We start from the raw sequence: 26,697 nt of genomic DNA on the forward strand, positions 1-26,697 counted from the left end.
TTTTTCACTCCTATTTGCATGTTTTGAATGATTCTTAAATGGGAATCTAGATTACTGTTCTGATCCCTTCTATCACCCTTGGCCATAGGATTATAGATTTAGAGGTGGAAATGATCTCAGATACCATCTATTCCAATTCCTTCATTTTGGAGATGAGGAAACTGAGACCTTGACAGACAAAGGGGAACCAAAAGATGAGGGCTACTTGTCCAAGGTCACAGATAGCATGTGGGGAAGGTATGTTTAAACCTTAGATGCTATGATTACAAAGCTATCATTGTTCCCAATGCACCAATCTGCCCTTAATAGGTCAAATGGCACAGATTAACAGAAAATCAAAAGCTTAGTTTATGCTACTCTCAAGCACATATTCTGAAAATTCATTTGTAAAACATTCTAAAGCACTCAAACCTAAACATTACTAGAATGAGTTAAATATGTTACCTCAAAATTGTCTGCTAAAAATATAACTATGCTATTTTTAATATGGGTCATATTGCACATTGTATTTTCTGGTGAAATGGATTCCCACCCTTATTCTTTACCAAAATGACACAGATCTGTTATGTGAAAGCTAACAAAACCTTATTATGAGAATAGTCATTGAGCCCACCAGTGGAATATGTAGCCATATGACTGTAAACAATAATGAAGATAACTCCTTGAGTGAATGCTGTAACATCATGAATCTGGTTAAAAAAAGTAGATTACATTTATATCTACCTAATTCCTTTCTTCTAAAGATTTTTAAAGGGTTTAATGAAACCAGAAGACAGAATGAAGTTAGCAGGAAAATGGAAAGATAGCTGATTGGTTTTATTAGGTATTCAATAATATCAAAAAACATCAATTCATGGGATATTTTGGTCATTTTTCAAGGTAAACATAAATCTGGAATAATCTGGTAGAAACTCTCACTATCATTTTGTTTTTGTATCCCCAGCAACCAACAGAATGTCTTGCACATAGCAAGTGCTTAAAAAAAGCTTGCCGATCAATTTCATTCCTACCTTCCTTCAAAGTTCAACTCAAAAGATTACCTGAAAAAAAGATCTTTCCTGATTTCCCTAGTTACTTGTTTCTTTCCTCTCAATTAACTTTGTTTTTTTATTATGGACATACTTCAGTATATATTTAAATACATATCTGTTGTTTCTAAAACAGTATGTAAAGTCCTTGAGGAGAAAGACCATTTTACTTTTCTTGTATTGGCAAGAACTGCATGATGCCTGGCACAGGGGAAATATTTAATAAACGCTTAGTGATTAGCTGATTAACAGATCGATTTCTCAGAAAAGAACAAGAAAATGCTGGATATGGTGAACACTGAATACCATAAAAAGAAACTTTAACAGACAAAAATCCCCCTCATTTTTAATGTGCTAATCATTCCTGAATCACTGTCTACATATAGTCAAATAAAGTTTTTAGAACATCAAAATTTTTAAAAAGCTGAAAAAATAAAAATGAGAAAAAGATGTGGTAGGCAAAAAACAAATCCAAATTGCTTTATTTAAAATAAATTATTGATGCCATAAAATGGAATGTAACAGAAAATGTTAACATTACAATAATTTCATATAAAAGTTTAACTCGTATAAATCAATTGCCATAATAAGAAGATGCCAACCTCTATGTGTGTATGTGTGTGTGTGGGGGGGCACACGCCCATGCACGTGGGGCCACAATAAAGACCACATCTTCACTATCATATAACTGACTGAAAGATAGTCTATTTTTTTAAATATGAAAAAACATTTGACTCAGTAGAACAAAAGCTGTCTCTAAAAACAGTGTTTCTTATGACTATAACAAAATTATACAAGATTTCCTTAAATATTTTATAGACATTATCTAGGATAACAACTTTCTCATTAATACCATAAGGGGAAACTTTGTTATGGGCACATATGCTTACCAAAGGTAGTCACTTCTGTTATTGGAGAAATTCAATATACATTTTAAATAAAAAATGGATTTCCTACAATGAAAAGGTCATCCAAATATTCCTTTTTGCAGATGACATTGTGCTGATTGTCTTAATCTTTAGACTACTGCAGATGGTCTACTCTAGGTCAGAGTTGGTGGCAGTTGAGACAGCAGATCTCCTCCCAGAGAGATCGGCAGTCTCTGGAGACAACAGAACATTACTTTTTGGCGTCCACAACATGGGGCAAGGACTTTTGCTTATCCTAACAAGCACTTATTCTGAGCCTTTCAGAGGAGCTAAAACGGACCTTCGCATTTTGGCGTTTAATACTCACTAAAAAACGAAAAGGTTCAACCTATTCTTAGGCAAGGCTTATTATCATCTATACACTGATACTCAATTTGATGGAAAATCTGTGCAACTCTTCTAGCTTAAATAGCTTAAAATCTAGTTTAAATACATAACAATGAAATGAAAAGGCATAATGGGGATATAATGAACTTTGAAAAATCTCAAAATTGTTTTTTTTACCCAAAAAAAAAAAAAAAAAAAAAAGAAAAAAAAGGCTCATTTTTCCTCCCCTTCAAATGATATTTATTTGTTATGAACTCAACGTCCTTCATTATTTTGGATACCTTACTCTAACTATTCTCTAGTTTATCAATATCACTTTTTAATAATAGCTTTTTATTTTTAAAATACATGCAAAAATAGTTTTCAATATTTACCCTCAGAGGCAGCGAGGTGGCGCAGTGGTTAGAGCACCAGCCCTTAAGTCAGGAGGACCTGAGTTCAAATCTGGCCTCAGACACTTAACACTTCCTAGCTGTGTGACCCTGGGCAAGTCACTTAAGCCCAATTGCCTAAGCAAAAAGCAAAAATATAAAAATAAAAATAAAAATTCACCCCTGCAAAACCTTGTGTTCCAAATTTTTCTTCCTCCCTTCCCCCCAGCCCTTCCCCTAGATAGTGAGTAATCCAATAGAGGCTAAACATGTGCAACTCTTCTAAACATAGTTCCACATTTATCATGCTACACAAGAAAAATCAGAAAAAAAAAGTGAAGGCTCATCTTTTTAATATCAATATTGATAGGTAGGCAAGCCAGCCTAACTCAAGTAGTACCTTGAGGCAGAAAAGGAATCAAGTGTCAAGTGAATTAAATTACTGTTTCTACCTAGACTATGATCTCTCCATTAAGGTCTCACTGAACTTGAGTCTTAGGAATAGTGATGTCCCACAAACCACAATTCCTGCTTCTGATCCTGATTTTGAAGTCACAATTGAGGAGAAAAAGGAACCCACTTTCCTCAATACCACTATCAACTGCTTATCAATTGAAATCTGAGTTAGCATCCTGGATGCCTTAGAATCAGCCGGAGTCAGGATAAGCAAAACTCCTTGGACTTTAGGGGGAAAAGTGAAGGGGACACAAGCTTTCCACAACCTCCCTTCTCTTCTTCCACCTCAAAGTGACTCTGGCTTGTCTTCATCCCCTAATCCCTTCTACAATTATCTGTATACATCAAAAGATTGAACCAGCACAAAATAGTGAGAAGGGCCATTTTCCAAGCATATGCTAACAGAGTATTGTCCAATAGGTAATTAGCCTTAAGTGTTCAGTTGTCTGATTCCAGTGCACCTATTCAGAGTTTCAGCACTTTATTATCAATGGCTAACAAAAGGCAGATAGATAGGTAGAGCCCTGAGATGGAGAGATTCCCCAAACCACCAATCTTGCTTAAGCCCAGACATCATCTGCGGAGGCAGCTCCTGTGGAAAAGGGATCAATCATTCTCACCATCTACCAACCAATTGGCACCCATAAAGGAGACAAGCCAACCTGGCTGAAACAGTAAGGTATTCAAAGGAAAATATGGAAGGCAAGCATGGGCCAGGTAAGCCAACAACCACCATCTCCACTTGGACTTGAACCCCAAAGTCTTGGGAATAGCAATGCTTCCAACTTTGTGTCTACAAGTAACCTGATTATGGCTTCCAGAAGGATTAATAGTCACATCCACTGAAGACCCATAAAAGAAATTTCTTGCCACTAAAGTCCTTGGCACTGTAAAATGGCTCAACATAAAAAAACGAGGTGATTTTATCAGTGAAAATTACATTAAAGAAGAGGTATCACCATTTGCATTACACTCTAAAATAAAATTTGTCGCAGTGACTAAAGTTGAAACACTCCATGTTTTGTATCCCCCATTAGAATGTGAACTCCTTGATTATTTATTTGTGATCTCCAACACTTAGGACTGTGCTTTGCATGTGTAAATAAATAAAGCTAATAAATGCTTTATTCATTTATATACTTAATAATCTCTTGTACTACACAGCTTGGAGTTAAGAAGCACCATAATCCCTGAAGAACCAAAAAAAGAATATCATCCACAGGGTAACAGTGAGATTCATGAGGGGGGTGAGTAGGCTGTGACACATTACAAAGACTCATAAAACAAAGCAGAATATAGTATGAATGCTGGCAAAGAAACAGGAAAGGAGATGGGCTAGTTATGGAGTAAAAGTGGTGGATAACCTATAGACTGTCCATATGTTCCTTTGATATCCTTATAACATCAAGAAGGCTTTTCACATATTAAACTGACCTTATATGACTGACTTTGGGTCAACATTTAAGAGTCAATAGGCAGAATGGGGTAAACATGATAAGTAAAAGGCCAGGACAAATAAAGACAAGATGAATAGTGACTTTCATAAATCTAGAGGCTTTTTGAAACCTTTATTAGCTTACTTAAGCCACTCCAGTGAATTGATAATCAGTACATATATCTAGGTCAGGCACTTCCTATGGAGAATGAGATGGGACATCCTCATTGCACAGGAGGAAAAGAACAGGCTGACTGCAATTGGGAAACTGGGTAATATTAACTCTTCAAAATACAATCCACAAGAAAATCAGATCTTTTTAATATGAGTGTTCTATATTTGGTGCTGCATGTTTAAAAATCTTGGAACATCATTATAATTTTGATAATTGTGTTTCAAAAGAACTGGTTTTCTTTATAATTCTAAGTATTTTATTTTATACATTTAAAAATAGTATTCTGAGAAGGGGCCATCGGAGCTTATGACAATAGTAAAATGTTAAGATCCCTTGGCCTAAAAGAACTCTCCCAAAACTTCAGGTAGATCCTAATAGAAGATCAATGAAAGGACATGGACAAGAATGGTGAGGGAGAGATATAGTTCTCCAATGATGGAAAGAATACCCAAATTGATGACATTGAAATTATGACGCATCTCTATTCTCATTTTCCTATAACCTGCAAAAAGAAGTAGAATGAATAGTTTCTATACTGGCTTAACTGCAATGTGACACTTCCTTTTGATTATTTCAGCAATGATCCTTCACAAAGTCAAAACAGGGAAGGCTCATTCATTTAAGAATTACTTTGATAGTATAAAGATGCTTTCTCACTTTCTCTTCATAAATCACAAATTTGGAAGTGGAAAGCACCTCAGAAGCTGTCTAGTTCAACCTACTTTATAGTTGAAGTAGCTAAGATTAGACGATGTTAAATGACTTATTTAAAAGTATATAGTAAGTGGCAAAGCTAGGATTTAAACCCGCGTTCATTACTCTCACTTAAGCTCTCTTTTCACTAAGACATGCTGCCTGTCTTTTAATTTAGGAAGCTAATAGTACATGTTATTACATCTGGAATGTAGTGTGTGCACAGCATCCTCATTTTCAAAGGATGCAACAAGTCCTAGTCCTACTTCCACTTTTATTGTTATATTTCCTTTAAACTTTCTTAAGTAGAAATACATTGATTTCAAGCATCTTAAATAGCCTGAGGAGGTCTCCAGATTTTCATGCAGATTGATACTATTATCCAAGTAAATAAATTCCCAGAGCAGGGACTTTGTCTTGCCTAAATTCCTAAGCCTAACCCAAGGTCTTGGGTTTTCAAAGCACCTCAATCTATTGTTCTGAAAAAAAAAAATTTATTCTAAGTACATGTAAAAATAGTTTTTTTATTATTTCTTTTTATAAGATTTTGAGTTCCCAGCTACACCCAGCGAAAGAACTCTGGGAAATGAGTACGAACCACTACATAGAATTACCAATGCCTCTTTTTTTGTCCGCTTACTTTTTGATTTCCTTCACAGGTTAATTGTACACTATTTCAAAGTTCGATTCTTTATGTACAACAAAATAACTGTATGGACATGTATACATATATTGTATTTAACATATATAACATGTAGTGGTCAATTTGCCATCTGGGGGAGGGGGTGGGGGGAAAGTAGGGGAAAAACTACAACAAAAGGCTTTGCAATTGTCAATGCTGAAAAATTACCCATGCACATATCTTGTAAATAAAAAGCTATAATAATAATAATAATAATAAAGATTTTGAGTTCCAAATTTTTCTCCCTTCTTCTCAAGACAGCAAGCAATCTGATATAGGCTATACATGTTCAATCACATTAAGCATATTTCCATATTAGTCATGCTGTGAAAAAAGAATTTTAAAAAAATGAAAAACCACAAGAAAAAATAAATTAAAAAAAACTAAAAATAATATGCTTCAATCTGCACTCAGAATCCTTAGTTCTTTCTTTGGATATGAAAGGCATTTTTTACCATTAGTCTTCTGGAATTGTCATGGATCATTGTATTACTGAGGAAGAACCAAGTCAATCATAATTGACAATTGTAAAATCTTGCTATTACTGTATATAATGTTCTTCTGGGTCTGCTTGCTCCACTCAGCATTCATATAAGTCTTTCCAAGCTTTTCTGGAATCAGCCTGCTCATCATTTTTTAGAGAACAATAATATTCCATTACATTCATATACCATAATTTCTTCAGCCATTTCCCATCTGATGGGCATCGACTCAATTTCCAATTCTTTGCTGCATAAAAAATAGCTACTATAATTATTTTTGTGTGAGTCCTTTTTCAATTTTTAAAAAATGATTTCTTTGACATATAGGCCTACCAATAGTATTATAGCACATTTTTTTATAGCCCTTTGGGCCTAGATCCAAATTGTTTTCCAGAATGGCTGGATCAGTTCACAATTCCACCAACAATGTATTAGTGTTCCTGTTTTTCCATATTCCCTTCAACATTAATCATTTTATTTTCTTATTAAAGCTTTAAATTTTTAAAATACACGTGAAGATATTTTTCAATATTCACCCTTGCAAAACTTTGTCTTCCAAATATTTTTTCCCTCCCTTCTCTCCACCCCCTCCCTAGATAGCAAGTAATCCAATATATAACATTTTCTTTTTGGCATTTTAGCCAATCTGATAGATGTGACACCTCAGAGCTGTTTTAATCTGAGTTTCTTTAATCAATAATGAATTAGAGCATTTTTTCATATGACTATAAATAGTTTTAGTTTCATCTGAAAATTGTTCATATCCTTTAACCATTTATCAATTGGGCAAAAACATTGCTAACAATGAAACTCCATAAAGAAGGATTCCAAAGCATACTAGACTTTAGAGACTAATTCTGACTAATTCTAATAAATATCACCTCCAGAAAAAAGTATAAATCCTTGTGTCATAAGATTCCATCATAAGATATCATGGATATCATTAATAATTAAAATTTCAAGATAGAATCTCTCACTTACATGAACTGATGCTGAGTGAAACCAGCAGGACCAAGAGATCATTATATACTTCAACAACAATACTATATAATGATCAATTCTGATGGACAATGAGATGAACCAAATCAGTTCCAACAGAGCAGTAATGAATTGAATCATCTACACCCAGCGAAAGAACTCTGGGAGATGACTATGAACCACTACATAGAATTCCCAATCCCACTATTTTTGTCCGCCTGTATTTTTGATTTCCTTCACATGTTAATTGTTCACTATTTCAAAGTCCGATTCTTTTTGTACAGCAAAATAACTGTATGGACATATATACATATATTGTATTTAACTTATGCTTTAACATATTTAACATGTATTGGTCAACCTGCCATCTGGGGGAAGGGGTGAGGGGAATGAGGGGAAAAGTTGGAACAAAAGGTTTTGCAATCGTCGATGCTGAAAAATTACTCAAGCATATATCTTGTAAATAAAAAGCTATAATTAAAAAAAAAAATCTCAAAAAACCCAAAACCAAAATCAAAAGATAGAATCTCTCATTTCTTGGGAATTCACTGAAAGCTGAAATACCTTAGTTAAAGTTACATTTCTTGCTTGGACATGTCACATTCATAGGTAATACTGTTTTGTTAACAAAGAGAACATTGGTAAAGAAAGCATTCTAAGGATCAGGCTAAAAGGCTAAGCTGGAAAAAATGAGATGGTGGAGTGGATGAGTTTTGGATGTGACAGCAGAAGGCCCACTGGATTCAACTCCCAGCACTGTCACTCAATATTTCTTTGATTCTGGTCACTGTTTCTTCTTCTGTAAGGTTAGGTTTGTTCCTAATGAGTTCCTCTAAAGATATACATTTGAAAAAAAGGGCACATATCTCATAGCTGTGGAGCAGCCAGAGTAGCAGAGACACCTGGTTGTTTCAAAGTCTCTCTTAAAGTTAATTAGTTAGTATCTACCAAAATGAAACATAAATTGTTCTTTTAGAGGATAGAGTTTTGGAAGAATGGTATGATCATCTGGATTTCTTGAGATTAAAGTTTATACTCTGGTCCAGTGGTTCTAAAACTTTCTTAAGATCCCTAAAACTAAAGGGATCTCCAGACCCCTTTACAATTTTAAAAACTATGTACTCATGAAGAGCTTTGGTTTATATCTAATGGCAATATATTAGAAATTAAAATGTCTTAATATTATGATGGAAATGGTTTTGGCCTTGCAGACCACAGCTTGAGAACTGCTTTAGTCAGAAAACTGCTCTTTTTGTAAGAACATATATCAATTGGTAACTGAAATTTATCATCATTGAATGAATACTTTTAGCAAGAATGAACACTTCAAGCATATGAGTGAAATATAAATGCATTGTAACAAGAATCAAAGATATAGATGGAAGATGTGTATCAAAGATGGAAAGGAAGAGAGAAGTCATCTAGTTCTTGTTCTCTGTAATGTTAGTATCTCACATAAATCATCTGTCTTGACCACATAAATTAATAGCCTTTCTGACAAAGTTCAACAGGGATAAAAAGGAAGTTACTTAAAATAACTACAGAATGTATACAATATTTAGGAATCTTTCGACCAAGTCATGTAAAATAATTACAGGAATATGACTACAAAATTCTTTTTGCAGAAATGGCAAGACCTACATAATTGGAAATACATCTCTTTTATAAGGACTAAGCTAAAATAAAATAACACTGTATTACTTAAATTGCATTATACTCTGAGACATATCATTCAAACAATTTAGTAAATACTTTATAGATCTAGAAAAAATAACAATATAATTAAGCCAAAGGAAAAAGATATGTAGAAGCTCAGTGAATAAATGGTGGGAAGAAAAAGGGACTAATGCCAAGCTTTATTAAAAAGTGATCATCAAGACATTATGGCACTGGTTTAAATAAACAAAAAAAATTAATCAATAGAACAGAAACAAACAAATCTAGTATTCTATAAAACCAAAGAACCCAATAGCTAGGTTAAAATTGAGATTCAACAAAATATCTGGGAAAACTGGAAAGACTTCTGCAGAAATTAGGCTTATTCACACCATATACCACAATAATCTCCAAATGAATACAATCACATCATAAAAAATTAGGAGAGGCAGGGAAGAAAATACATTTTGCAAACAGGGAAGATTTCTTGACCAAACAAAAGATAGCAAGGATAATAAATAATAAAATGAACAATTTTGATTATATCAAGTTGAGGAGTTTTCCTACAAACATAAAGGAATGAAATTGAAATTTTTAGAAGGAAAAAACTGAGAAACAAAAATCTTTGCAGCAAGTTTATCTGATAAATCAAAATTTAATACTGAAGATATCGAGAGAGCTGATTATTATATTTTTAAAAAGTCATCCTTTAAGAGACAAACTATCAAGTTATGAAAAGGCAATTCTCAAAAGAAAAGCAAGGATACCAAAAACTGTAAATCAACAATATTAAGAAAAATGCAAAATTTAAAACTGAGGATCACATTCATCAAATTAGGAAAAGTGACAAAAAAAACCCAATAACTGTTGGAGGGGAGTTGGGAGGACAGGCATACAACTATGTTCTTGGTAAAGTTGTGAAATGGTTGAGCCATTTTGAATAGCAATCACAACTAGGCATAAATTTCAAAAAAAGGGGGAAAAAGGGAGAGAAAACTTAAATGTACAAAAATGTTCATATCATACTTGTTACAGTAAATAAGTGGAAACGACAGGATTATCCATCAACTAGGAAATGGCCAACCAAGTATGATATGTGAATGTAATGGAATATTATCTAATAAGAAATTATGATAAAGATGTATCAAAAGAAACTGGGAAGATTTAGGGTGGATAGAGGAAAATAAGCAGAATCAGAACAATTTATGTAATAAATGTTATAAATTTACAATGTTATAAATGTATAAAGAAAAGCAACTTTTGAAAGATGAGAAAGCAGATCAATGCAATGATCAACCACAAATCCAAGGGATCAATGATGAAGCATACCAGTCACAGAGGCTCAGGGAGAAGAATGATGCAACTGTTTTTCAGAAATGGTTAATGTAGAAATTTGTTACAATTATTCATTTGAGAATTTAGGTAGAGAATTGTTTATTGAAAAAAAGTAATTTTATTTATTTATTTATTTATTTATTTATTTATTTATTTATTTATTTATTTATTTATTTAAAGAAAAACAACTTCGAAAGACTTGAGAGCTATGTCCAAATACAACTTCAGAAGATGGATAATGAAATGGGTTTCTCATGATAGAGAAAGGATAGACTAGAGTCACAGAGGAAGACCTACATTTTTGGACTTGGTCAATATATGGCTTTGTTTTACTTGACTATGCTTCTACAGATGACATCTATGAAAAACCTTTTCTGATTCACTCCACAAACTAGGGTTCTCCTTCCCAAACTACCCTGCTTATGTTCTCTTTATATTTATTCTCTCTCCTCACCCCAGACATACACACACCAGGACATGCTTATTTCCTTTGATAGACCATAAGCTTTTCGTGAGTAGGGACGGTTTCATTCTTTTTATTTGTATCTTTAGCATTTACTATGGCACCTGGTATGTGGTAAGGGCTTTATAAATGCTTGTTAATTATTTTCCCATGGTCAAGCAAAGTGGGGGAAACAAATCCAGATTTTCTGTCTCCAACAGCAGTTTCCACTGCCTCTTGGATTAATTAGTACAGCACAAAGAGACTTGAAAGGATTCTTTGAACTTGTTTTAAGAGAAACTATGTATTTTAATACAGTTAAATTTCTTTTGTCCTATGTATTTTATTTCATACATTTAAAAATATTAGTTTTTTTGCTGAGGCAATTGGGATTTAAAGTGAGTTGTCCAGGGTCACACAGCTAGGAGGTGTTAAGTGTCTGAGACCGGAATTTGAACTCGGGTCCTCCTGACTTCAGGACTGGTGCTCTATCCACTGCGTCACCTAGCTGCCCCCAAAACATAATTTTGAAAAGAGATCCATAAGCTTCATTAGATTGCCAAAGGAGTGTACAATATCAAAAAATATATTAAACCTTTGGACCAGAGAAGCTGCACTGCTAAGCTTGGGTGTCAGGAAGAAGTTCGTTCATATCCTATTTCAGATAATAACAGCTATCATTTATATAGCTCTTTACGGTGGGCAAAGGACTTTACACGCATGCTTTGTCATTTGCTAATGTTTAGACTTTGGATGAATATTTCAACCAGCCTCAGCCTTAGTTTCCTTCCTTTTAAATTGGGTATAAAAATATTTGCCACTTAACTCAAAATTGATGTGAATTTAAAATGCTTAGACACATTAATATGTGTCTATTTGTATATCATTATCATACATTATATTTCTATGTATATAAATACATTTAGTAACTTAAATACTATATTGTATATTATCTTAATACATTAACTGCATATTATCTATTAAAATGCATTATAAGTTAATATAATACATATGTGTTAAACAATGCATATGTATTAATATGTTTCAAATAATACAAGGAATATATATTAATACATGTGTATAAATGAATAAATATCAGCATCAATTAATACGCTGAGTATGTAGTAACTAATACAATAATTAGTATTGAATATACAGAATATGTATTAAAGGCAGTGTTTCAGGGGATAGAATGCCAGACAGAGTCAGAAAGCTTCACCTTTATGAGTTCAAAACTGACCTCAGACGCTTCCTAGCTGGGTGAGTCTGGGCAAGTCATTTCACTTTGCCTCAGTTTCCTCATAAAATATACTGGAGAAGGAAATGGCAATTAATTAACTTTGCCAAGAAAACCCCATATTGTGTCACCAAAAGTGTAAAACATGACTGAATAAAAAAATACATATGCATATTAAATAATATATATATTAATACAATTGTTTAATACATATATATATAACAATTACTTCACATAATATGCATTAATTCATAAAAGTATCAATACACATGTATCATTACACATAATCACCAACTAATATAGAGATGCATTAAGTCCTCTAATATTAATATTCAACAATATTTCTCAATACACATAATAGGCATTAATATGCATAATATGTTAGTCCAAACCTACGGCACCACATAAAGATTCTTTGCAACGCCACCACTGTCCGTTGCCATCCCCTTCTCTTCCGTGCATCTTTATTCCACAGATGAGAAACGGGGGTAAAAGCGGTTTAAGTGGCTTGCCCGGGATTACCCAGCCAGTTAAGTGTCCGAGTCCACATTTGAATTCGGATCTTCGGGACTCCATGCCCGCTGCTCATCTAGTAGCCCAATTAACGCAGTAATATGCATTAATATACACTGATACATATTATTAAAAGTGTACTATGAGACGGTGGCTAATTAATACGGATGTCGTTATCTTCACCTACGGATAATGCATAATTAATGCATCGCAGTGTAACGTTATACATAGCAGAATGCTACATTACTCCCGAGTAGAGTGGCTTTAGATTCTAAAGGAGCGCTGGGGGGCGGGGCTCGCGCTCCCAAGCGCCCCCTCCCTCCCGGCTCCAGAAGGGCGGCTGGCTCACCGCCGTCTCCTTCCGCCCGCCCGCCCGCTCCTCTCCCTTTGCCCGTCACCTGTCATCCTCTCTCGCACGGCCCCATGCTTGAGCAGCAAGTCCGGTTTCCGCACTCCGGCAGCGAGAACCAAGTGCCCACGACGGCAGACATGACAACGCCCCGAGGAGAACTGGAAACGAGAGGAAAGGGTGGAAGAAGGGCTCGGGGTGGCAGGGCGGGGCGGCCGGAAGCGGGGCAGCGGCCGTGGGCGGGAGGAAAGCAACCATAGAGAAAAAAGAGAAGACAGAATCGGGAGGACAAGGCGTAGGGCGGAGTCTCCGCCTTCTCCAGCTTCTCATTGGACAGTAGTGCTGCCACTCCTTAGTTGAACGCTTTCTTGGAGTCCTCCGTTCATCCTCTGTCCCGCCCCTCTCAAGGAGCTGTCAGTTATACAGCAGGCGGGGCAAACCATTTCCGGTTAGGTCCAGAAAGTTGGGTCGAAGGAGGGGCGGAAAGGAGGAGGAAGAGGAAAAGAGCTTGGGCGGTGGCAGCGGCGGCGGCGGCTGTAGTAGCTTCCTCAGCAGCAGCGCAGCGGCGGCGGCGACTAGCCCAGCTGAATTGGGAGAGAAGCACGCAGGCGGCGCTGATTCTCTCTGGGGCTCACCATGGACAGCCAGGGCAGGAAGGTGGTGGTGTGTGACAACGGCACCGGGGTAAGCGCGGAGCCCGGAGGAGGCCTGTGGGCGCCGGAGTCCGGGAGGCCGGGGGGAGGAGGGAGGTGCGTGGGCAGGCTGCCGCGGTGCGGCGCGGTACACCGGGGCCTGTGTGTGTGACCTGTGCCTCCCGCCCCCGCAGCCCTTCTGTCAGCCCCCACCCCTCGCCGCGCCTCTTCTGGGTGGGGGATGGTCTCCCGTTCGCCCCCCTCCCGAGTGCCTCGGAGATGGTACTGAGGGCGATGAGGGTAGGCATATTCAAGGTAGTCCTTGGCTATTCAGAGGAGCTTCTGATTTTAAAAAAATAAGAATCCTCGGGCCTTCCTCTTCCTGTAAAATAGAAGGTAGAGCTCCTGAGGCAGGAAGTGGGGCCGGCAGCCTCGGTGTGGAAGCCTCCTTCTTGGAGGGGCTCGGGGCAGGCAGTTTAGTGGGAGGCGCCCCACTTCGCACGATCCTGGGGGCACTGGAGGTGAGGGCGTGGCCCAGGGGGAAAGACCTGGGGGGCGAGGACTGCGGAAGCCCGGTGTGGGGGGTGGTGACCTTGGGGGAAGTTACCGAGCCCCTTCTCTTCCTCTTTTTTCCCAACTGCAAATTGCGAAGGAGTGTGGTCTTCAATGAGATCCAGAAACGCAAAGCGTTGTGGAAACGGCGTTACTCTTTTTTTTCCTTTTCTACATGCCTCATTTGAGAAGGGGGGAGGTCTGCCCCTTTTTTGCTTTTTATCAAATGATAAAATCAGAACAAATCGCAAGACTGAAACACGAATTATTTTGATGCTTTTAATACATTTATTCTCAACTCTTTCGAGGTTCCTTCAGCGTGCTAGTGATGTCTGTTTTTTGGAGGGGGGGAGTTTTGTGATCCTGCTTGTTACACTTCTCACTTTAGGATATGAATTAAAATTTAAAAAATTTTGTTGTTGAATTCTTCTAGAATTCTACTGTTGAGAATGTAATGAACTTGAAATTAACATCTTATAAATTAGGAAATTAAAGCTCAGAGTAGTTGTGGCTTGCACAAGGTAACACTGCATTATTTGCGGCATAACCGGGACTAGAACCCCGTTTGATAATTTATTTGTAGGTTACATAGGTCTGCCTCATATAATCATATGGGCTGTTGGGGATCATTGTTACATTATTTAGTTTGATGCTGCTGTAGCATTTTAAAGGGACTGTTAAATATGAACTACCGAAAAAAATAACGCTGATTTCCAATGACACTGATTTGGTTTTTGTCACAGGAAAAAAATTGAAGTTTAGGGTTATCTCAGGTTTATTTCCATATACTCACAATAATGTTCAGAAAACAGAATTTTATATGTAGAGATTTATAGATAGTAGAGATAGAGTTCATTGGTCCAGGGAACTTCTAAATAAGGAAATACCCTCTACAGATAATGCAAATTGACACTTTCTGCAACTTACAGTTTTAAAATCAGGGATTCTTAACCAGGGGTCCATAGACCTTGTGGATTGATCTTAGGGAACCCATGAAATTGATTAAGATAAGGTTATGTCTTTATTTTCTCATGTTTGTATGAGATGTCGTCCCGGGCTTCATCAGATGCCCATGATTTAAAATAAATAAGTAAATGAAAGGCCTTTTCTTAGAAAATTGCTTAGAGTCAGTCATTATTGATGTTTACCATGTACCAATCTTTATGCTAAGCATTGGAGATACAATAAAAGCAAAAGACAGTCCCTGCTCTTGAGGAGCTCACACTTAATGAGAGAAATGCATGATAGCAGCTATGTATCAACAAGCTAAATACAAAAAAAATTTAAAATACTCAACTGAGAAAAAGTATTAGAATTAGTTAAATTTAGCATTTAGCTAAATTCTAATTTAGCATTAGAATCTGGAAAGACTTCTCTTAGAAGATAGGATTTTAGCTGATTCTTAGAAGTAGCCTGGAGATAGAGACTGAGGGGAGAAATTAAGTGTCTTGCACAGGGTCAGGAAGCTTTTGTTTGTTGAACTTTTCTATTCTATCTAGTTCGAATCCATATAAAATTCAAAGCAAAACAAAAAGGAAGGAAATTAATATTTGTCAGCTTTGCTGTTGATGATACTTAAAGGGCCAAAAGGTAAGAAGTTTTGAGTTCAAATTTGGCCTCAGACATTTACTAACAATCACTCAGGGCAAGTCATTAACTTTTGCTTGCCTGAGTTTCTTCATCTGTAAAGTGGAGGTAGAAATAGTACCTTCCTTCCTTGCAGGGTTATTTTGAGGGTCAAGTGAAATAATAATAATAAACTGCTTAGCACAGTGCCTAGCACATAAGGAAGTTTTCTTCAAAATGTCCTAGCCCTTTAATTCCCTCCCATAATTTGGCATAATTGCTGTTGAAAGTATCATAAGGATTTGGTCAGTGCAGTGATTCTGTACCCTAAAGTAACTCCCATCTGGTGATTAGGAAGGCGTTACACAAAGCTGAGAGGGATAGTTAACACTTTTTGATGGTTAGTATCCAAAAAGATCTTGACAGGTTAACACCTGGTACCAGTCTTAAGTAGATAAAATTCAGTAGAAATAAATGCAGAGTCTTAGATTTGAGTTCTTTAGAAACCCACTTCAAAATCACAGGTTAGGAGATGAAGAGTTAATAAGTTTCTTTGAAAAAAATCTGGAGAATTTAGTGGACTTCAAACTTATCATGAGTAGCTGCCTTTTAGAAATAGATTTTACTCAGATTAGTTAACATAATTTGGGATTGCACTGAGGGGCATAGCTTCCAGAAATAAGATGAATTGTTCAATCGTAGTTGTAGTTAAACTATATGTGGATTTTGTGTTCAGTTCTGTGTACTGCAGTTTAAGGAGGTATTGATAAGCTAACAATTGTCCCAGAAACTAGGAAGTTGGAGGGCCTTGAATCTGTTTCAATTGAGGATTGGTTGGTAGACCTAGAGGTGGAGCCAGGGATCACTTGGAGGGGACAGAATAGCTGGTTCCAAGTATTTAGAGGGATAGTACTTGTTTTGTTTGGCCCCTGGGTGCAGAGCCAAAATAGTGGTTGGAAATTACAAAGTGACAAATTTAAATTAGGTATCTGGAAATTTTTCCTAATAATTAGAACTGTCCCAAAATGGAATGGGTTGCTTTAATCATTGGTGTTTTTCTTTCTTTTTTAAAAAATAATTAATTAATTAATTTATTTATTTTTTCATTTTTCCAAATTATCCCCTCCCTCCCTCCACTCCCTCCCCCCGATGGCAGGTAATCCCATACATTTTACATGTGTTACAATATAAGCTAGATACAATATATGTGTGTAAATACCATTTTCTTGTTGCACATTAATTATTAGCTTCCGAAGGTATAAGTAACCTGGGTAGATAGACAGTAGTGCTAACAATTTACATTCGCTTCCCAGTGTTCCTTCTCTGGGTATAGTTATTTCTGTCCATCATTGATCAACTGGAAGTGAGTTGGATCTTTTTTATGTTGAAGATTTCCACTTCCATCAGAATACATCCTCATACAGTATTGTTGTTGAAGTGTATAGTGATCTTCTGGTACTGCTCATTTCACTCAGCAACAGTTGATTTAAGTCTCTCCAAGCCTCTCTGTATTCCTCCTGCTGGTCATTTCTTACAGAGCAATAATATTCCATAACCTTCATATACCATAATTTACCCAACCATTCTCCAATTGATGGACATCCATTCAACTTCCAGTTTCTAGCCACTATAAAAAGGGCTGCCACAAACATTTTGGCACATACAGGTCCCTTTCCGCTCTTTAGTATTTCTTTGGGATATAATCCCAATAACAGCAATGCTGGGTCAAAGGGTATGCACAGTTTGACAACTTTTGGGGCATAGTTCCAAATTGCTCTCCAGAATGGCTGGATTCTTTCACAACTCCACCAACAATGTATCAGTGTCCCAGTTTTTCCCACATCCCCTCCAACATTCATCATTATTTGTTCCTGTCATCTTAGCCAAATCATTGGTGTTTTTCAAGCAAATCGATCATCTCTTTTCTTTTCAAGTTAAGTTATAATGGGTTAGACCATATAGATCCTGAAAACATTTCCAATTCTAATGCAGTGATTCATTCAAGAATCCTCATGTAGTGGGGGTTAACTAAGTGGTACAAAATGGAATGTCAGGCCTGGAGTCAGTAAGACTTACTGAAATCAAATGTGGCCTCAGAAACCTAACTCTGGACAAGGTACTTAACGGTTTGTCTCAACTTTCTCATCTGAAAAATGAAGTGGAGAAGGAAATGGGAAACCACTTTAGTATCATTTCAAGAAAACCCCCCAAAATTGGATCATGAAGAATTGACATGGATGAACTCTGTAAAAATTGTATAAAACAATCATTGAAACTATGTCCCCTTTGATCTGCAAAAGAAGAGAGATTGGGATCTCCCAGGCTCCAAAGAGTCTAGGAGAAAACATACTTTCCAGGCTGGACTTTTTCTAAAGCAAATCACCCCCTTCTCCTCCTCCCTCCTCCCCCCACCAATTGATCTTTTTGGGAAACTGGATCCCCCATTCTGGCTGAAAAACCCTTCAAAGTGATTTTCATTCAATTGGGAGCTCTGGGTCTGATATTGATAAGTATCTAGGCCTGGAGGCATTGGCTTTCTTTCAGCTGGGAACTTCGGTCTCAGATTTCCTATTAAAGGACAATTTTATACTCATTTCTTTGTAGAATGTCCAAAGCAAGACTATATCTTATCCTCTCTCTCTCCTTGGCATAGCTGCCTGCCAGCCAGGACTCCTGCCCGCTGTGAAGAGACCTCAGCAAAAAACCTTTTGTTATTTCTCTGCCACTGAGGAAGTCAGTCTCCTAGCAAAACTGACTTCTGCAGTGCTAATAAAACTTCCTTTTTGCCATTAATATTTCGAGTTCATGAATTCTTTCACATTGAACCTGCCCCAACCAGAAGGGGATTCTTACACCTCAACTCTCTGCACTGCCACTAGAATAGCATCAGAATCAATATGACTCAACAACTATCACCACCAATAATGTAGTTGAATTCTGAACTTTGCTATAACTTATCTATAAGTTACCATCCTGTGAACACTAGTTTATACATGTACTGTATTATATGAATTTTCTAAGAAGCTTTTAAGGACTCTGCTGATTGTATGGCCATATTGAGGTTGTTTGAAATAAAACCATCATCTAGTTCACCTAGTAGGAAATTCTCTGAATAAGAATAACTTTGAGGTGAAAGTCAGTAACTCTTGAGACAAAGTTCTTGTGAACAAATAGGGTTATAGCATGGTATTCTAATGGATGATTCAAATATGGAAAAGGACTATTCTGATAAAATTAATGGAAGGAAAAAGACAAGTAGAAGCAAGATTTAAATTTGCTCTTATAAAACATTTTGTGAGCTAATGTAGTTAATATTCTTAATTCTTGTCTGAAAGAATATGATATACTGTGAATGTTCTTACCATTTGATGACTCAGTGGGAAGCAAGAGAGCCAGTTTCAACCACAATGCTATGAAGAGGAAACTATATATGGTAAAATCTATTTCTAAAATGCAGCCATCTATGCAGTAGATGCCGTAAATGTAGTACACAGTGAGGGGGGAGGGGGAAATTAGTAGCTAAGTTTTTAAATGAGAGGATTCTTAGCATATGCTGTGTTACATTTTGCCTTTTAAGGATTAAAGTGACAAAATAATGGTCTGAAAATACTTATTTTCTTGATTTTGTAAATTAATAGATGTAGTAGTTTGTACTTTTTTTTTTTTTAATTGTGATTTTGGTGCAGGAAGAATGAATATTGATGATTTTTTCCTCTCAATTCCTTTGCATTTCTTTCTTTTTTTTCTTTTTAAAGAATATCCCATTTAATTTTAACATGTAATAGTAAATGTACCTTAATTTTGTTTATATAAATTAAATTAGTTGGCATTTTTAAAATATTAAATTCATAATGTTTGGGACAAGAAGACCTACCCAAATTGACTACTCAGAGATCACTTATAGAAAGCAGAATTATTTATTAGAATCTTGAGAAGCAAACCCCATCCTGGTCTGCAAACCAAATTTCATAGCAGGATAGGGCCAGAGCCTTGAAAATGCTTACAGCTTTTGGACATTTCAAACAAAGAACCTCCAAAATCCTAGCCTCTATATGTTGTGATTGGTCACATAAGTCCACTGTACCCCTAATTGGTCAGTGGAGTATAGTAGACAAGGTGATATATACAGCTTCTTCGAAATCATCCTGTTGGTCATTTCTTACAGAATAATAATATTCCATAATATTCATATACCACAATTTATTCAGTCATTCTCCAATTGATGGGCATCCATAGTTTCCAGTTTCTGACCACTAGAAAGAGGGCTGCCACAAACATTCTTGCACATATAGGCCCCTTTTGCTTCTTTAAGATCTCTTTGGGATATAAGCCCAGTAGTAACACTGCTGGGTCAAAGGGTATGCACAGTTTGATAACTTTGAGCATAGTTCCAAATCATTCTCCAGAATGGCTGGATGTATTCACAATTCCACCAACAATGTATCAGTGCCCCTGTTTTTCCACATCCCCTCCAAAATTCTGCATTATCTTTCCCTGTCATTCTAGCCAATCTGGCAGGTGTATAGTGGTATCTCAGAGTTGTCCTAATTTGCACTTCTCTGATTAATAATGACTTGGAGCATCTTTTCATATGGCTAGAGATAGTTTCAATTTATTCGTCTGAAAATTGTCTGTTCATATCCTTTGACCATTTATCAATTGGAGAATGGCTTGATTTCTTATAAATTAGAGTCAATTTAGAGATATTCTTTTAAACTATGTTCCTGTTATAGTAGTTTTGAAGTAATTTTAAAATTTGAAATAAAAGATATGTGCCAAAGTATATGGAGTAGTTTTGACTGAGCAACCCAAAGAAATCTGACTAGAAATGTTAGCCATTATTTAATAAATAAATTTGCTACATAGTAATTTAATGATATAACAGACATGGTTTTTCTTTGAACCAGTAGAAACTCAGGTAACTTCGAAATGCCATCTAAGTTGTTTACATTTTCAGTACTCTTATCTTTAAACTTGTCAACTTTGATGTGAAGCTCTTGAAGTTTTCCAAACAATTAAGATTTAAGAATATTAGATTCTCTGACTTAGCATTGTACCTCATGACCTAAGAACAGAAACACTTTTAGTTGTTTGAAGAGCAACTTGAATAATTATCTAGTCAATCTTCTTGTTTAGAAACATCATAAATTTGATCCCATCATACAAATATAAATCAATTTGCTTTTTTCATTCTAGTTATATACATACTATAATCATAAATGAAATTTTAAAACTTTGAAAGCTTAGCTTTGCCTAAGGTGTCATAACTTCCCTTAGTAGCACACTTTCTTCAACAATTGTTTGAAAACCTCTTTTCTCCAAGACTCCCATGTTTTATCTTTCCTCTCAAAGAGTTCTTCCTCATACTTTCCTGAGAAAACAAACGCCATAACTTTGAGCTTCATATTTTCTTCTACTCTATATATTAAAAGTCCTTGTCATTATACTCCATTCTGTCCTTTAGTTGCAGATGAAATGGTGGTTTTTGTCAAAGCCAACCCCTCTATGTGTCTTGTATGCTATCCCATACAATCTTCCCCTCTCTAGATCTTCTCTGCTTTCTTACCTAGTGAAATATTTCCAGTAATTTACAAACATGTCTAAATCTCTCCAAAAAAAGAGAGATTTGGGGAGGGGGAGAACCACTTAGACTTCCCTTAACAACCTCTGTTTTCAATCACTTTTTAATGTAATGCCACAGAAACATGGACTTATTTTAGGCAGCTGGAAATCTGCTATAGACATACTAATCTCAGCCCCAAACAGAACTCATTATCATTTCCTCCAAATACTCCCTTCTTATAACTCTGGAGAACCTAGAGTATGTTTACAAATTAGGGGTCAGCCTATTGAATTCTTGGTAGATATTGGAGCCACATACTCTGCTCCTTTTTTAAAAAATTAAAAAAAATTTTTTAAAATTAATTTTATAATTATAACATTTTTTGACAGTACATATGCATAGGTAATTTTTTACAACATTATCCCTTGTACTCCCTTCTGTTGCGAATTTTACCCTCCTTCCCTCCACCCCCTCCCCTAGATGGCAGTCATTCCCATACATATTAAGTATATTATAGTATATCTTAGGTACAATATATATGTGCAGAACCGAATTTTGTTGTTGTTGTTGCAAAGGAAGAATTGAATTCTGAAGATAAAAATAACCTGGGGAGAAAAACAAAAAATGCTAACAGTTTACTCATTTCCCAGAGTTCCTTTTCTGGGTGTAGCTGATTCTCTGACATGATTGTTTATGAAAATTGCTTCAGACTTTGAAATCCTATTTCCTTGCAACTATCATCATTCATACCATGTGCTTGATGGTCACAAATATTTTTGATTTAAAAACAAAAACAAAAACAAGAAGAGACATGGGGGAAAGTGTTACTCGATTCTTTATAAATAGCACTTTTTAAAAGTTTCCATGTAGCTGATTTAGATATTGAAAATAACTATTTTAATCATGGAATTTTTGCTGTAAGGTTTTTTTAAAAATTTTTATTTTATAATTAAAACTTTTTTTGACAGTACATATGCATAGATAATTTTTTTTTTTTTTTTTTACAACATTATCCCTTGTCACATACTCTGCTCTTACAAAACCTTTGGGTCCATTATCTCCAAAATCTACTATACAATGTGCTACTGGTAAAATTGTTTCTTATCCCTGGACTATGGAGCGTACAGTCCATCTAGGGCACAGCACAGTTATCCACTCATTCCTGGTCATGTCAGACTGCCCATACCCATTACTTGGTAGGAATTTGCTTCAAAAACTTCAGGCAACTAGCTCCTTTTCTGAGGTCCAGGTTTCTCTGACCTTAAATCGTCCCATCCAAAGCATCTTCTTGTCACCCTACCCCTCCAGATTGAACATATCTTAGTGGCTTCCCCTGTATTACCCCCTCTAGCTCCCTCCCCTCTTCTCTCTCAGCTGCAAGCAGATTTCCCTCAGGTGTGGGCAGAAAATATCCTGGCTACTCATCAGGCACTGGTGGTTATGCAGCTTCTGAACACAGTCTCTCCTGTATCTGTCAAGTAGTACCCTATGCCAAGGGAAGCCCTTCTAGGTATTTCTGTTCACATTAACCGATTGAGAAATGCTGGTATCTTAGTGACCTGCAAATCCCTTTGGAACACCCTTTTGCTTCCAGTCAGGAAGCCTAGTCTACAGACTTCCATCCTGTTCAGAATCTTCGGGAAGTTAACAAAAGGGTTGAAACTGTCCATCCCACTGTTGCAAATCTGTATGCCTTACTCAGCTTGCTGCCTCCTCCTCATGCTGTATATACTGCTCCAGACCTAAAAGATTCTTTCTTTTCAATGCCCCTTGCGCCAGCCAGTCAACCTGGCTTCTGACCTCCACTCCATGCTTTCAAATCAACTTTCTCCAAAGTTACCTACCAGTGATCTTTTAGTTGCTAAAACCATTTATGTTTTTCAGTCATCTTTCTTGATCTCTCTGCAGCATTTGATAAATTTGGCTCTTCTTTTCTGTATAATTTTTCCTCTGAATTTTTGTGGTGCTCTTGTCTACTTACCTGTTTTCAGTCATCTTTGTTGGATCATCATTCATATCCTAGGCTTTAATTGTAAGTATATTGCCAGACTTAATCAGTAGAAGCTCCTCACTCTCTCATTCCACTTAACCAGTTGCTAAGTCTTGTCAGTTCTTCTTCTACAGTGTTGTTTATATGTCTTCTTTCCACTCACGTGTTCACCCCTTTGGCCTCTTCCCCTGCCCCACTCCCCCCATCAAAGTATTCATCACTTCTTGTTTGGAATATTGTAATAACTTAGTTTCCCCATCTCAAGACTCCCCTCCCTGGATCATTACCAAAGTGATATTCCTAAACTACAGGTTTGATTACATAAACTATCCTAATTAGTAAACTCCAATGACTCCCTAATGCTTCTATGATGAAATAGAGACTTCAACCTACTTTTACAGGCTTGTTATACCAGTATTTTCTCCTTCTTTAAGGATAGCAGACACATGGACAGCTATTTAGGCACCTGGAAATCTGCTATAGACATAACTAATCTCAGCCCCAAACAGAACTCATTATCGTTTCCTACTCCCTTTTTATGAATCCTTTTATTCCTGTCAAGACCACCACTATCTTGTCAGTTCCCTGAGCTCACAACCATAATATTGTCCTTGATTCTTTATTAACATTTAGTGCACATATCCAATGTAGTGCTACATCTTGTCATTTTTATCTTTACAACATTTCTTATATGTGTTCCATTTTCTCCATTCATAAATCTGCCACCCTAGTGCAGACCTTCACTACTTTAATCACTGGACTATTACTATAATCTGTTATTTCAGTAGCTTTCTGGTTGATCTCCCTGCTTTATAGTGATTCTGACTCCATTCCATTCTCCAGTCAGGTACCAAAGTTGATCTTCCTAAAGCATAGATCTGACAGTGTTTCACTACTCAATCTCTGATGATCAACTATAATCCTGTTTAGCTTTTAAAGCCCTTCATGATTTTGTCCCTTCCTACTTTTCCACACTTTGCTCCAGTTTGCTCCTCAACTATGTACTCTATTAACCAGCAGAACTGGCTCTTACTGTTATTTCCATATAATACTTATCTTCACAGTCTTATTGTTGGCTGGCCTCCATGCCTGAATTCTTTCTTATCCTTCCCTGCTGGCTTTCTTTATGGCTCATCTCAAATCTTCTATAAGAGGTCTTTCTCAGGCTCCTCTACTGTGAATGGCTTCTCTCTGGGATAACTTCCTGTTTATCCAGTTTATGTCATATTTGCATAATAGTTTACTTGTTGGGAGCTCCTTGTGGGCAGGGACCATATTTTTGTTTTTCTTTTTGCCTCCAGTGCTTAGTTCAGTACCTGACATATAGTAGATGTTTAATACATGTTTATTGACTTGATGTGAAATTGACTGTCTGAAATTACTTTCTATTTTTATTTGTCTTGCAAATACTTTATGTTGATATATTGTTTCTCATAACAGCTTTTTATAAGCTCCTTGAAGCCAGGAACTGTTGTGTCTTTTGTCTTTGTATCTTGAGTACCTAGAATGCAGTAAAGTAGGTGTTTGATAAATTAAAACTGTTTCCTTAATGCCATTTAGGGTGAGGAGGAAATTTCAAAAACCTTTTGAGCTTTTTTCCTTACTTTGCTGCCATCTTCCTCATCTCTTTACCCATTAGGCTTTATTCATGTTAACTACTTCTTCTGCCGACCAACCTCCAATATCTTCCTACTTTTTCAGACACTGAAAATGGCCCTTGTAGAGAAATAGGCATGATAATAGCTTATCTAGCAAAATTAACCATTTTTATCTTATCAAACTACCAGAGGTCTTTGTGACCCTTCTTGTATTTATATCTAGTCATTGCTTTGAGATTAATGTAAAATTATGATATTAAAGTAATTATAATTGAATACCCACATTTTACTAAACTCCTTCCAGTCCCTCTTAGTGGACCGGATGTGAAATTCTTGAAGACTATGCCAGTGGAGTACAGTTTAACAAGTGTTATGGAGGTTCAAGATCAGTGAAATGCATCTGTTATCTGATAGAAGATAATTATTGGGTTGGCGACAAGGTAATTTTTGGCCATAAAGATTATTTGCCAGATCAAATAGTAAATATGTTGGTGATTGTATAGGGAAGACCGACAATTGACATCCCCCCCTAAAAAAAAGAAAATCAATTTGGAATAGCTTTTCAGAATGCAGGAAGATCTAACACTGGGTTACCCTTTCCCCTTCAACTAGGGCCCTTGATGATGCACAAGACTTGGATGAGATTGGAGTTAATAGCTCTTCCTGCTGATGAGATGGAGGACCATCATTTCTTATCATTTACCCTACAGATAATTCCTGGGGTCTTCTGGGCTTTACCATTATCTCTGCATCTATTCCTTGTACTGTCATTTGACCTTCTTATGTAATGGCAGGACCCCTGAACTTGGCCATTTATTCTATTGCAATAAACATAGGACTTCTAGGACTTTTCATCTGTCTTGCAGCTGAACTTTCTTTTGTGTTTTTTTTCTTTTTAGTGGTGTCCCTAGCACTTAGTCAATATTTGATATATAGTTAGTGATTAATAAAAGCTTGTTCTTTAAGGTATTGAAGTGTTTACATTAATATATGTGTTGGCTAATGTAGATTGTATCTAGGAGCTCTTTATTTGAGTAAATTAGGAAGATAGTTTTTCTTTTCTTCTTCCCCTTTTGATTTTTAGCTAGTAGTTTCAGTTAAGGGTCAAGAGATTAACTCAGAGTAAAAGCCAAGTTTCTGAAGTCCTTTTAGCACAAAAGTACTTGATTTAGGAAGTAAATCATAGGTCTTTTAATGCTGATGCAAATAAGTCTGGGGAGTGATAAGGTTAAGCAAGTACTTTGTATTGTTTTGTTTCTATTACTCTTAATTTTTGTCTCAATAAGAATTGCCTTTATTCTAAGCTGTAAGGAAATAGAATAATGATGTCCTCCTTTGATGTTGTTTTTAGTAAATCTTGGAAGGAGTGTGAATCAATCCTGGATTAGTCCTGTAAAATAAAACTGATACTTCAGAGGATAACTAATTTAGTGTTTTGTACATAAAAGAAATTATTTCCATATAGACTTTTATTAAAGATTTATTAGTCTATTGAAGAGAGCTTGACTTTTGACATATTTCACAAGCCCCATCTTTTAAATCCAAGTAGAATTCTAAATGGCAGCATATCTTGAGCTATTTATGATTAAATAGATGTGTTCAGAATCTTTCTCCAGATTGCGATAGAAGAGTTTTGAAAATCCCTAAATTCTATGTTACTTGAGTTTTCATATGTTACATTTGCAAATGGCATTGTTAAAGATATTAA

The 26,697-nt window shown here is 36.2% G+C and overlaps 1 protein-coding gene and 1 long non-coding RNA gene across 8 annotated transcripts in view; one reads left to right on the forward strand and one right to left on the reverse strand.

Annotated features, from left to right (window-relative positions):
- The window catches only part of LOC141554785 (uncharacterized), a 47,994-nt gene extending 34,719 nt beyond the window's left edge, over window positions 1-13,275 (reverse strand). For all 7 annotated transcript variants that reach the window (XR_012485955.1, XR_012485956.1, XR_012485951.1 and 4 more), the window contains exon 1: window positions 13,138-13,275. This is a non-coding gene — a long non-coding RNA (uncharacterized LOC141554785). The remainder of the gene's footprint in view (window positions 1-13,137) is intronic.
- A 257-nt stretch (window positions 13,276-13,532) lies between these two features.
- ACTR2 (actin related protein 2) overlaps window positions 13,533-26,697 on the forward strand; it is a 51,888-nt gene continuing 38,723 nt past the window's right edge. The window contains exon 1 of the mRNA XM_074287079.1: window positions 13,533-13,772. Within this exon, the coding sequence (XP_074143180.1) occupies window positions 13,725-13,772 (48 nt within the window). The 5' untranslated portion in view covers window positions 13,533-13,724. The remainder of the gene's footprint in view (window positions 13,773-26,697) is intronic.

The sequence above is a fragment of the Sminthopsis crassicaudata genome, chromosome 2, assembly GCF_048593235.1.
Source record: "Sminthopsis crassicaudata isolate SCR6 chromosome 2, ASM4859323v1, whole genome shotgun sequence".
Taxonomy (NCBI): domain Eukaryota; kingdom Metazoa; phylum Chordata; class Mammalia; order Dasyuromorphia; family Dasyuridae; genus Sminthopsis; species Sminthopsis crassicaudata.